The 13,932-nt window shown below is 39.5% G+C and overlaps 1 protein-coding gene across 9 annotated transcripts in view; it reads left to right on the forward strand.

The window, feature by feature from the left end:
• rragd (ras-related GTP binding D) overlaps positions 1–13,932 on the forward strand; it is a 70,829-nt gene that overhangs the window by 20,623 nt on the left and 36,274 nt on the right. For 2 of the 9 annotated variants that reach the window (XR_010911025.1, XM_067479722.1), the window contains exon 7: positions 232–371. The exons of 4 other annotated variants lie outside the window; for them this stretch is intronic. Coding sequence is in view for 2 of the 5 variants with exons in the window: in XM_067479719.1 (XP_067335820.1) it covers positions 232–505 (274 nt within the window). In the remaining 3 variants the exon portion in view is untranslated. Of the gene's footprint in view, positions 1–231; positions 1,919–2,924; positions 4,822–13,932 lie in introns of those variants that run through there. 3 more of the 9 variants (XR_010911026.1, XM_067479719.1, XM_067479725.1) reach the window with 3 other exon arrangements.

The raw sequence follows: 13,932 nt of genomic DNA on the forward strand, positions 1-13,932 counted from the left end.
GTCCATCACGTATTCTATGATTACCTGTATCGAGGACTTCTCTAGTAATACTAAAGGATTCTCATGTACGTCAATGTTATGCACCAAGTTAAAGTCACTTGACCTAGTACACTGTGTGTTTTGGAAATTGTGTCACTAAGAGGAATTTGGAGTTCTTTTCACGTCAGGGATTGGAGATTCTCCACGGCTACGTTCCACGCACTCACTACCAGGCCTGCCTCTGTGTTACAGATCCAGACCACTACACCTTCCCCAGTGGACACTACTCGCACGGTCTTCCTACCCTTTCTTAAAGTTAGTTATCCTCGCTACATCTAAGGATCCATCTACACCACCTGGACCATACTCCAGTCTTCCCCATAAGACCCCTGCCTCTCCTCCAGACTCCACTTATCTCCCCACTCACTCTAAACATGAAACAAGACTTACGAGACTCCATATCCTAGAAGTCATTGCTAAGCTACTCATCTGCATGTCCTCTCTCATAGAGTTCAGCACCACTTAGTGAGTCGGAGGACTTGCATCTCATCCTGCTTTGTCAACTATATTATTTTATAATAAACTTAATTTAACTGAGCTGTTGTGTCAACCGCCTTATTGGGTCTAGCCTTAAAACCAGCCCCTTACGTTACTGTTCATTAATCTTAACAGTCAAACTGTCATTCTTTCATCAACCTTGGTTCACACTCTGTAGACAAGTGTGAGTAGGTTTGTCACTATAGACACTATAACTACTCAGCGATATAAGAATACAGGGAACCATGTGCATCTAAAAATGAAAGATCAGGCAGTATTTATGTAAATATAAAAACAGCAAACAGTTTGCAACACCATCTCAGCAATGTTTAGAGAACTTTAAGGACATTACTTTCTGAACATTGCTGCTTTTGTTGGTATTCCAGCAATGTAGATTGTGTTTATTTTTAGCAGCAACATGTATTGTTTAGGAAAAGATTGCAGCAAAATATGATGATTGAGCTGGCCAACCTCAATCAATCATCAAGCGTATTCCAGCAGCTATTTGCTTTTCCAGATATTATTTGTACAACCAGGAAAAAATGCATTGGGCAATTGTTTCGGTGCAAAATGAAGATATCGCAAATCAGTTGTTGTCCAGAGGGAATGGCAAGATCACCAGATAATAAAATTTCCAACTTCATGCTTCACTGATTTTTTTTTTTAAACACTCATCTAACACCTTCTTTGTTTGGATCAAGACATCTCAAAATTTGACTCACCAGTTCACAAGACTTTGTTCCACTCATTTAAAGTTCATTGTTTGTGGAGACTATACTATACACTTTATCTCTTAGAGAATACCTTTTACATTTTCAAGACAATAACAGGTCACTCTAACTACGGAGGAAAAACTAATATTGATTTACTGTACATTAACTTATTTTAAGATGTTTTAACACTTGTGAGGCACATTTGTGATACATTCAAGAGCATCCCCCTTAAATGTATGGAAAATATGATCCATAGAATGCCACAGATTTGTCAGGCACTTGTTGCTAAATGTAAGTTTTAACATGCACATTTGAGTTGGCTATGTTTAAATATGTGTGCACGCTGTCTGTGTATCAGCTCAGGTTTTACTTGTAGGTGCAAACACAAGTGTGCTCATAGTCTGTTTTCTTACTTACTCCTTGTGTCTATTAGATGCAACTGTTTTTCTCCTTAGCTTTATCATGCTTCCATCATTCTTCCAGTGTTAACAATATATTCTATTGTTGTATTATTATTCAGTCTTTAGTGTATTCATTTTGTTTTTACTGTGTTTTCATACAATGTCACCACTTAAGGCTGTATGTTTATAAGAATGCAACAGGATCCCACTTGAGTATTTTGATATTTGTATTGTTTGACTGTTTCCAAAAAGAAAAAAAATGAAAATAAAGAAAGACTGGGTTTGGTGGCTTGATATACTTCACATGGGATTTGGATAAAAAAAACTAAAATTGTTTTACAATTTACCATTTGGCTTTTGAAATCACCACTTCTGGAATATTTTAAAATATTTATTTGTTATTAGGAAATTATATAGTTCGCATCCTAACCTGAACAATGACTGCAGCAAACAAGGAAACTCCAGAGGCTTTCTCTGGTCATTGTAATTTTGTGCTCTCTACTTCTATGAAATTCGATCAGTAGACCACACCTCAGCAGAGCATCCTGCCAAGTACCTATTCCTGCAGGGGTCTGAAAAACTTCATCAGGTCCGTTTTATCGTTGAAACTGTTTTCATATTGTTTCTTTCTTTTCAGCAAATTGTGGTTTGTTAGACATGATACTGCCCTCTTGTGGACATGTACGTCTACCGGGCAATAATTAGACACATGCGAACATATCCAAGTGTAGGCTAATGTTTTACATGTATTGCTAGAGAAGCATAGTACCAACTTCAATGGGCAGAATAATCCTGCCAAAGACATGAGGGCCCACTGTAAATATACACTGAATAAAGAATAAAAAATTAATGTTTGTAGAATAGTTACTTTGGCAACAAAATGCAATTTATGGGTTTTTTCTTAATTTTAATCTTTAATTTTTTTTCTTGTTTTTAGCACGGTTCATTCCAAAAGTATTGGAATGGAAATGCCTATTAATTTATGTTTGTGTACACAAAATTTGAGTTTTGTGGCATGCGGTGCCCTGTACCCTGCGCCATATGTATGCAACAATTTCATATGAGGTTCACCACTGAAATGGGCAGTCTGTGAGATTGTTAGTCAATTATTGGTTTCAGCTTTAAAACAGTGGTGGGCAAATCAATCTTTATTATCGATACTTTCGATATAGGGGTTGTATGGAAAATGATCGATGCAAAAGTCAAAATATCGATATTAAGGGCTTTTTTAAACCTGTGGTTTTATTTATTTTGCATGAAATATAATATTTAAAATACGCTTTCTCTGATGCAGCTCCTTTCGCACGTCATGCACATTGGTCACCCCTCCCTGCTTTGCTGCGTTTTGTTGCCCTACCATCACGTGACTCAGCAGCTGTGGAGAGAGCGAGAGCGAGCTGGTGCGTACCTGCCTTGGTATCATGGAGCTGGCAGATAAAAACGGAGCGCTGTGTGGAAGTATTTTACTGCTGTGAATGAAAACACAGCGAATTGCGACATTCGCTACTGTGGTAACACCACCAACAAACACATAAAACGACATGACAAAGAGAGCTCGGAACTACAAAAAGAAAGAGAGGACGCAAATCTTTCAGACAGAGCCCCGCCGGCAGCGAGACAGAAGTCAATGGCAGAGTCCTTTCAGCTTCAAAAATATTATCCAGGTAGCTAACACTGGTAAAAATATGTTTTAGTCATATTGGATCTTCAACATGAAGTGTCATCACTATAGTTGTTGTAACAAAACGTAACAATGCGTGATATAAACCACAAATTAACAATGCTTACACTAACCACAGTTTAACTGTTTTTTTTTTTTTTGTAAACCTGCGGTTTTATACACCACAAAATGTGCTTATCTAAAGTGATTATTTTGCTAGTGTTGAAAAATTTTGTAAAGTATCATTTGTTAACAATATTTATGAATCTTCGTTAACGGTATTTAATGAAAACTACGATTAACTAAACTTTGTGTTTTGGCAAGTCTCTTTTGGGTGCTGAATAACTTAAATCAATAGATTTTTAATTTTTTTTTTTGGTCAGACTATGTTCCCACCTGCCACTGCACCATAAGATCAGAAAATAAATATGAGATAAATGTTCTGAATATAATCATTTATTTCCTGACTATTTCCTTCTCCCCTTCTTCGACTCACAGTAGTCCAATTTTGACCTGCACCCGGTGGCAGTCGTTGTTAACCTGGGCCTAGATCTGTCCAATATGGAATTCAGATTTGTTGTGGAAGTCATGATTTGCAAGTTTAATTTGGCATGTGTTTTATGTCAGATTTCCTTTCTGACACAACCTTCTGCATTTATCCAGACTTAGGACTGGCACAAATGGGATGGAATGCAGAGTAGGATAAAATCCAAGCAGGATCAAATCCCAGCCTACCTACCAGGTGTGTCCCTGAGCGAGAGACTCAGTGCTAGCTCCCCAGGCACTCCCCCACTGTGGTAGCCTACTGCTCCCCCCAGGGGGATGGTTCAAATGCAGAGAAGGAATTCCATTGTAGCATGAATGTGCCACATGTATATGTGCACAATGATAATAAAGGTTGTTGTACCCTTTTTTTCTTTTGTTTTTTCAAAATTTCATCAGGTGTTTGCCATTCTCCAGAAACGCATTTGCTGAATGAATACTAATTCTTTTGAGTCTTTTCTTATTTTTCTTATTTTATTAGACTATTAAGGCTACTAAATATCACTAAATTGTTTTTAGCCATTTACTTGCTGCAGCAATGCCTCTGCTTTAGAACCACTGATGTTTTTTCTTTGTTTGCACTTCACCAACTAAGATTTTAATTTGGGGTTTCTTGACTTCCTTAATAATTGCTTATACTTTCTTGCCTGGGGTACATCCCATTTCCCTTAAGTGAGGGAAACATTAATTCAATTGTTTCTTTTACTTGTGTCTTAGTCCTTCCTGCTAAAATGCATGGAGGTAAAAGAGGTAAGAGGAAACAAGGAACTGGGTTATTAAACATCCTTTCTTCCAAACTGTCATCTGCAGTGATGTCTGGTTCTGTTCCAGCTTAGCTGAAGTGAGTTGCTATGTTGAATTTTATTTCCACTGGAGTTTATATTTGTACAAAACCACAATGGCCAAAATATATTTAGGACAGACAGTTAATAAGAATGATGATTTAGAGAAAAACATTGCTAGCTCAAATGTAATGAGGATTTTACCATTAAAACAAAAAATTCAACCAGTCCTACATGTAATTCTGTGTGACATTGCGTCTTAAACTATTCTAAAAATATTGCAACATGCATCGATGGGAGAACAGGCATGAATGACCTCATCCATATCAACAGGATGGCTGTTGAATGTGTCCCCAGCTTCAAGTTCCTGGGGAACCACATCTCAGAGGAACTCTCCCGGACAACCAACACCTCCAGCCTGGTCAAGAAGGTTCACCAGTGACACTTCTTCTTGAGAACACAAAATAAGAACCACTTGTCTTCAGCCATCCTGGCTTCTACCGCTGTGCGTATAGATTTCCAAATTGAAGCCTTAGCTTGACGCTCTCGTTTCACTCAGTCCACATCCACAAATCCACAGGACCACTCGATGAAATTGACATGTTTACTTAGACACACGTATAATGTGTACATAACAGTCTTCAACATGCAGAAGTTTCAACAGAACATCATTGGCACGAAACACTCAAAATCAAAAAAAAGAGAAGTAAAGAGAGAGAGAGAGAGGTCAAAAAACTGTATGGCTCCACTGTCCTCTAATTTCCCTAAAAAACCCTGTTTTCGTAACCTGTCACCTGACTTCCCCTCCCTCTATTCTATCAGAATAAAAGTACTTATTTATTCAAAAATAACAATCATATTTTCTTTCTGATATAAAGCATTTTGAAATCAACCAAACAGAATTCCCATCCAAAAAATTAAACAAACTTGCTGAATATGGCAAATATTTCTTCCACTTATTTTAAGAGTTTATTTATTAACTTAAATTGCTTTAATCAACCAAACATAAACTGCATTTAGGCTCCTACATTATCGGCCCCTAATTGTTATCAATGTCCTTGAAACAATTATTCAGATGTTTAACTTTAAATTAAAGGAGCCTACATACTATGCTAAAAAGTTAAATGTCACTTATCCAATCAAGTCTTCACTTTCTTGCCCAGTGTCAAGAGTACTTTCATTGTCCATAGTTTTAGAACTGTACATCAATTAGTTTTACATTCTTGTAGAAGACAAAGCTTTTTCACTGGACGACAAAGCTCATTGGTCTTGGTCTTGACCTTCACTTGACGCACCAGTCCTTTGTTTTCTGGGAAAATCTCTACAATTCTTCCCAGTGGCCATGAATTTCTAGGTGCTGTGTCATCACCAATCAGCACCACATCACCAACACGAAAGTTTCTGCCAGGTGAGCTCCATCGCTGACGTTCTTGTAGCTGCATGAGGTATTCTTTGCACCAACGTTTCCAGAAAATGTCTGCGAGATACTGAATTTGTCTCCACCTGCGTATTGCATACTGATCATCCTTGTCGAAGACTCCAGGTGGTAACTCAGGCTTCACCTTAAGTAACAGGAGATGGTTGGGTGTTAGGGCCTCTAGGTCATTGAGGTCTGGAGATGCTTTTGTAATAGGCCTGCTGTTTATAATAGCCTCAGCTTCACACAGCAAGGTATGAAGACCTTCTTCATCCAAAGGTTGTTCCTTTACTGTGACATTCAAAATTTTTCTAACTGAGCGGATTAACCTCTCCCAGCTACCTCCATGGTGAGATCCAGCTGGTGGATTGAAATACCACTGAATGCCCCTTTGCTGTAACATTTTTGCGATGTTACTGGTGTTCCATTCCTTGAGTGAATTTTTTTTTGAATCACTGTCAGCTGATCGTAAATTGGTTCCATTATCAGAATACATCTCTCTTACTTGTCCTCTTCTGGCAAGGAATCTTCTAATGGCATTAAGACACGCATCAGTGTCAAGTGATGATGCTACCTCAAGATGCAAAGCTCGTATAGCAAGACATGTGAAAATAACCCCATATCTTTTTACTTTCCCTCTTCCCCTTTTTACCAGAAACGGACCAAAGTAGTCAACGCCTACTCTGGTGAATGGAGGGTCATCAGGCAAGACTCTGCATTTTGGTAAATCTGCCATAAGTTGCATGCCAGTAGTTCCGTGCAGCCTTTTACATGTGACACACTTACTCAAGAATCTTCTTATGGCTCCATTTGCTCCGAGGATCCAGAATCTTTGACGCAGTTGAGCCAACATGTGATTCCTTCCAGAGTGAGCTGTAACATCATGAATGTGTCTCAGCACAATCTTTGTGATGTTTGAATGCTTTGGCAAGATAGCTTGCTGTTTGGAGTCATCTGGCATTGCTGCTCGACTTAGCCTCCTTCCAACTCTTATGACTCCATCTTGAAGTACTGGGGCCAATTTATAGAGAGAGCTGCTCTTCTTCACCCTTTGATGTTTCTCAAGCATTATCAAGTCTTCTTTGAAACTTTGCCATTGACAGTATTTCAAGATCTCTTTTTCTGCATCATTCAGATCTTCACAAGTTAGAGGTGTTCCTTTGAAAGTTTTCTTGAACTATTTCATTCCATTATTTTCACTGGGTATGTTCCCTTTGCCCTCAGTTTCTTAAGTAAACCCTTCAGTTTCAAAAACCAGGGAACGGCACGCTTTAGTTTTGTCCAGGATGAGTAGTGGTTCATCAACTGGTCTACTGTATCTTTAGACTCCTGCACCTGAATGGCATGCACCTGATTTACCCCTTTGACTTCTAAGTCATCAAAATCCAACATTTTAGGATCTGGATTCTTGGGCCACTGATCTTGTGAGCTAAGCAAGAAATCTGGTCCTAAAAGCCAACTGTCACATTTTAGGAATGCTTCAACGGTTTGTCCTCTAGAGGCATGATCTGCTGGATTCAGAGTTGTATTGACATATCTCCACTGAGAAACCTGAGAGTAGCTCAAGATTACTGAGATCCTATTAGCAACAAATGTCTTGAACCTTGTGCCTTCACTGTTCAAATACTTTAACACAACCGTGCTATCAGTCCAAAAGATCGATTCGTCAAGTTTTAGCTCAGGCTCTTTCTTCAGAAGCCTATCCATCTTGACTGCAACTGTGGCCGCAACCAATTCCATCCATGGGATGGTTGGTGATTTTAATGGTGCAACCCTTGCCTTTGCTATCATTAGGTTGCATTCAACTTTACCACTTGCATTATGTAGCAGTAGGTGGGAGACTGTGGCACAGGAAGGTAGAGCGGTTGTCCACCAATCTCACAGTTGTTGGTTCAATCCCCGGCTCCTCCGGTCACATGTCGAAGTGTCCTTGAGCAAGACACTGAACCCCAACTTAATTGCTCCCGGTGAGTGTGGGCAAGCTGCATAGCAGCTCCCCCATCGGTGTATGAATGTGTGTGTGATTGTGAGTGTGAATGGGTGAATAAGAAGCAGTGTAAAGCGCTTTGAGTGCCAATAGGTAGAAAAGCGCTATATAAGTGCAGACCATTTAGGTAGCTTGTTGTTCCATAGGCATCCTCACTCGCATCAGCAAAATGATGCAGCTGTGCAGAGACTGGTGAACCAAACTGCCTTGTCTTCACACTTCTGTTGACTTCAAACTTCTCAAGTTGTTGCAAATCTGAAACCCACCTTGTCCAGCTCTTAATGACATCATTAGGTAGTTGTTCATCCCAGCTGAGTTTCCGCCGGCACAAATCTTGCAAGATTTTTTTGGCAGGCAGAACTATTGGTGCTAGAAATCCCAGCGGATCAAAAATAGAACTGACTAGGGAAAGCAAACCTCTCCTAGTATGTAGTCGATCATTGAGGTTGATCTTAAACTTGAACTTATCTGATTCCGCACACCACTGGATTCCCAGTGCCCTTTCCGTTGGTAAGTTGCCTTCATCCAGATCCAAATTTTTAAACCCTTGTGCTCTTTCCTCCTCAGGAATTGAGTTGAGCAACTTCCTGCTGTTACTTGACCATTTTGTTAGTCGAAATCCACCCTTTGCCAATATACTCCTCAAGTTGGAACACAGGGCGATTGCAGTATCTTCATTAGTGACTGACTTAAGACAGTCGTCCACATAAAAGTTTTTCTTGATTGTCGTGGCAGCTTCTTGTCCAAATTCATCCTCAAAATCTGTTGAACATTTCTGAAGTGCAAATGATGCGACACTTGGTGATGATGTAGCGCCAAAGATGTGGACCAACATTTTGTGTTCAACAAGTTCCTGCTTGTAATTCCCATCAGGCCACCAGAGAAACCTGAAGAGATCTGTGTCTTCATTGCTGACTCTGACTTGGTGGAACATGGCCTCCACATCAGCCATGACCGCCACAATCTCCTGTCAAAACCTTAGGAGGACTCCTACCAATGAACTTGTTAAATCTGGTCCCTGCAGGAGGTGCTGGTTCAATGACGTCCCTTGAAAGCTTGCCCCACAGTCAAAGACAATACGCAGTTTTTGCTTGACTGCATGTCTGACTCCATGATGAGGCAGATACCAAGTTCTTTCTTCAACTGGTTTACTTTCAGCACTGTTGAGTTTAATTGCATATCCCTTTTTAAGGACATCATCCATATATGCAACATATTCCTCATAAAACTTGACATCTCTGGTGAATCTTTTCCTTAAGTTTAGCGCACGTTGCTCTGCAACTACTCTGTTGTTCGGCATGCATAGTGTCTGGCCTCTCACAGGAAGGCAAACACGGTAATGGCCGTCCACTAGCTTTACAGATTGAGACATCATATTAAGAAACTGGTGATCTTCCTTGGACATTTCAAGATCTTCGTTTTGTCCAGCATCAGGAAAATCCTGCTTAAACTGCAGCTGCCAGAGCTCTTCTAGTCTAGCTACTGATATTCGATTTGCAGTCACTTGTGTCAATCTGTTTCCATCCATTATGCCACCTCCACTTCTGAGCGGTCCATTTACTGTCCAACCCAATATTGTTTTCACAGCGTAAGGTCCATTTTCCACACTGCTCACCACTTGTAGTGGCTCCATCGCCTTGGGAACATTTGCTCCTATAAGTAATCCGACCTCTGCTTGAATAGAGGAAAGTTTTACTTCCTTCAGGTGAGGCCACCTGTCAACATCCTCTTGGCAGGGGATATTGTCTTTAGTTACAGGAATGGATTCTTGTGAATACACCTCTGGAAGTCCAACAAAGTAGTCGCCATCCACGTTACTTACTTCTAGTCCAGTCACAATGCATGTGCTCACAACTGATTCACTTCCCATTGTTCGCAAAGAAATTTTTGTGCTGCGTCCATTCATGTTAAGTTGGTTTAACAGTGCTTCTGTAGCAAAAGTAGCTGAGCTACCGGAGCTGGATCCAAGAACGCGTAGGTCCTCACTGTCTTGGTTCCCTTTTCAGCCTTTACACACACTGGAATGATTGACAGAATACAACCTTCCTTACCGGCCCCAATGACACCAAAAGTTGCTTTCATTTGTACTAAGGCACTTGATACAGACTGTTGAGCACATGTTTCCATTGATGTTTCTTCTTGAGACTCTTTTGTGTTGATGTGCAATAGAGTAGGATGTATCCGGGAGCATTCTTGACATTGAACCTTGTCTTTGCAGCTGCTACTCATGTGACCATGTTTTAGACATGCAAAACACAGGCCTTTACCTTTCAAGAATTCAATTTTGTCCTTATGTGGCTTGCTCTTTAGTTTCTTGCAGACTGTAAGATTATGTTGTTCTCCCTTGCAGTAAATACAGGTCTTTCTGCTTGCATACACTGGATTGGTCTGCATTTTCGATGTTGCTTGTTTATCAATTTCAGTCTTAACCTTGTTTTCCACTTTATGATCAACAACGGCTGTTGTGAACACCCTTTTAGGTTTGAATGTTTCTGTATATTGTGGTTTTGCCCTTTGTCTGACTGGGTCTCTCATGCTTGTAGTGGTGTCCTTAATATTTCCATAAAGTGGATGTAATATATACCTCACTTGCTGATTGACAAAGTCTACAAAATTCTTGAACTTCACTCTTTGCCTTGTTTTTTCTTGTAGGTCACAAGCATACTTTCTGAAAGTTTCTTTAAGTTTGTATGGAAGCTTATTAGCTAGTGCCTTTATGTTAGTTGTATTATCCAAGTCTTCCAAGTAATTAATATCTGACATTGCATTGGAACAGCCTGTGAGAAATAATGCAAAAGACTGTAGCGCAGCGCCATCTTCTGGCTTAATTGTCTGCCACTCCAAGGCCTCCTTTATGTAGGCTTCTGCTATCTTGTAGTCATCTCCGAAATACTATTTCAGCATTTGTTTTGCTTTAGCATAACCTACTGAAGGTTCCATGTGAATGCAGCTCCTAACCAACTCATGTGGTTGTCCACTTGTGTACTGCAACAAAAATTGTAGACGATCACGATTGTCATCAGTACGATTTTCAATTCCATGCTCAATCGATCTGATAAAGGAATTATATTCAAGTGGATCTCCCTTGAACGTTGGAATGTTGATATCTGGGAGTAAAGACGCCTTGTGATTCTTTACAAGGTACTCTGAGACATTGACTTGCTGAGAAATAGCTTGGCACAGACTTTCAAGCACTTGACCACCATTGTTTACTGTATTTAGTGCAGGCGAAGTCCGCTGAGGCAGTGGTGGATGCACATAACATCTGTTAGGTGTAGGTGAGGCGTACTGTGATGATGGGTGAAACGTAGTTTCCTTCTGAGTTTGGCTAACATGATCACCAACTGGAAAACTGCTAACGTCTGTTTGTGCGTCTTCGTATTTTTTCAAAATGCCCATTTTTGCATCTGACTCAGCAAGAACTGTCTGCATGGCATGCATTTCTTTCTTAGCTTTTATTACAGCTTGTAGTCTTTTTTGCTCAGCCACAAACTCTGCTTCTTCTTTTTCTATTGCCAACTTCTCCTCCAAAGCTGCAGCCTTTGCCTTTAAGGCACCACACTCCCTTACAATCTTCATTGTGACTGAAGAAGATGTAGAAGAGATGCTTCCATGTTGTGATCTAGTCCTATTTGAGCATTTACTTGTTGATTTTGATGATGTAGATCTATTATCTGCATGTCTTCGTTGTCCTCCAGCTCCTTTGTCCAACTCAGAGCATTTCATCACATCTTTCATCCATCCTTCACATTTCCAAAAAAAATCATTCATGAATTTATTTTTTGGACCAAACCAATAATTCTGATCCTCCAAATATTCATCCTCAACCATAATTTGGTGCAACTGAGAGTTCAGGTCTGTAAATTCTTGCTGCAAAGAAGTAAAGTCAACTCGTAATTTATCTTTAACAATGTCAACATTTGCTTCATCCTCCATTAATTCCTCAATTTGCTCTACCATTCTTGTTAGTTGAGATAGCTTCTGTCTGCGTGCATTGACTCGTCTACTTTTGCATTCTTCTACAGCCTTCTCAGTCATTCTTACTTTCTGTTTTCCACAATCCTGTTCATCCATGACCACCAAAGGTTTCCACACTTAATTAGTAAAAATATGAAGGCTGATTAATGAAGCTTTACATGAGTATTTTCAACTTTGTCTCTCCTGTTCCCCCATTTTGCTTGCAGGAGTAGCCAGTGCGCACATTAACACCTTATGTAAGTTAGGTTACGTGATTTACGTAACAGCAATTTGTTTCCAAACTCCATTTATCTATGAAAAGCAAGTTTTGTGACTAATATAGATTTCCAAATTAAAGCCTTAGCTTGACGCTCTCGTGTCACTCAGTCCACATCCACAAATCCACAGGACCACTCGATGAAATTGACATGTTTACTTAGACACACGTATAATGTGTACATAACAGTCTTCAACATGCAGAAATTTCAACAGAACATCATTGGCACGAAACACTCAAAAACAAATAAAAAGAGAGACGTAAAGAGAGAGAGAGAGAGAGGTCAAAAAACTGTATGGCTCCACTGTCCTCTAATTTCCCCAAAAAACCCTGTTTTCGTAACCTGTCACCTGACTTCCCCTCCCTCTATTCTATCAGAATAAAAGTACTTATTTATTCAAAAATAACAATCATAGTTTCTTTCAGATATAAAGCATTTTGAAATCAACCAAACACAATTCCCATCCAAAAAATTAAACAAACTTGCTGAATATGCCAAATATTTCTTCCACTTATTTTAAGAGTTTATCTATTAACTTAAATTGCTGTAATCAACCAAACATAAACTGCATTTAGGCTTCTACAGTGCGATAGAGAGCTTCCTCACCAGCAGTATAACTGTGGTGGTTCGGTAATTGCACTGTTGCCGAGCGCAAGGCACTGCAGCGGGTGGTGATAACTTCCCAAGGCATCACAGAGACTCCACTTTCAGCAACTGAGGACATCCAGAAGAAAAGTTGCCTGCGGCTAGCATTCTCAAGTACTCCTCTCACCCTTCCCATAGACTGTTTAACCTCCTGCCCTCTGGGAGGCACTTCAGGAGCCTCTGTACTAAAACCACCAGACTCAGGAACATCTTCTTTCCCATGCTCTTATATTACTGAACTCTGCAACATGCTGACCCATCACTCCCCTACACACTCATTTCCCCTCCTCGTCTCTCCCGCACATAAAAACATTGAACTGTATCTATTTCACACGATGGTCTAAGTCCTTATTCATTTCACTCATCGTGTATTGAATATTATGCCTTAGCTTTATACATTGCACTGTCAACTGTTGTTTATTGTGTTATGCATTATTCTTAATCACCATTGCAGTAATGGTACAATTTGCACACTGGTGTAAATAAGTGTTTATAGTTTCTGCTGAGACAACATCCAATAACACACATTCATCTGTACATCATGTCCACAGTACTTCTATCTGTATATTATTTGTCAATATCACTTCCACATGTATATTATGCTCATAGTACTGCATCAGTGAATTATGTCCATTGTATCTCCATCTGTATATTATTTTGTTCATAGTATTTCCACCTGTATATTATATCCATAGTACTTTCACCTGTAGATTATGTCCATGATAGTGCCTATCTTGTATATACTGTAGACACTGTTCTACATTGTAATCTAATCTAATGTAATCTAAATTTCTTTTAGAAAATGTGTCGCAAAATTAGGAATTTTAGGCTGTCTTAAAACAATCCAAAACCTTAAAGGGACTTGAATATATTGCATCCCTAAACATAACTCATGGGAATGTTTTGCCTCATTTGAATGATGATGAACATGATGCACATGACTTCCATGACTTTGACCAAATGACGGATTTCTTTTTTTTCTTCTGCTTTATAACCTGTTTTTCTATTTTGGTAAACCAGTTCTGTTGCCGTG

The sequence above is a fragment of the Channa argus genome, chromosome 16 (assembly GCF_033026475.1).
Source record: "Channa argus isolate prfri chromosome 16, Channa argus male v1.0, whole genome shotgun sequence".
Classification (NCBI taxonomy): Eukaryota; Metazoa; Chordata; class Actinopteri; order Anabantiformes; family Channidae; genus Channa; species Channa argus.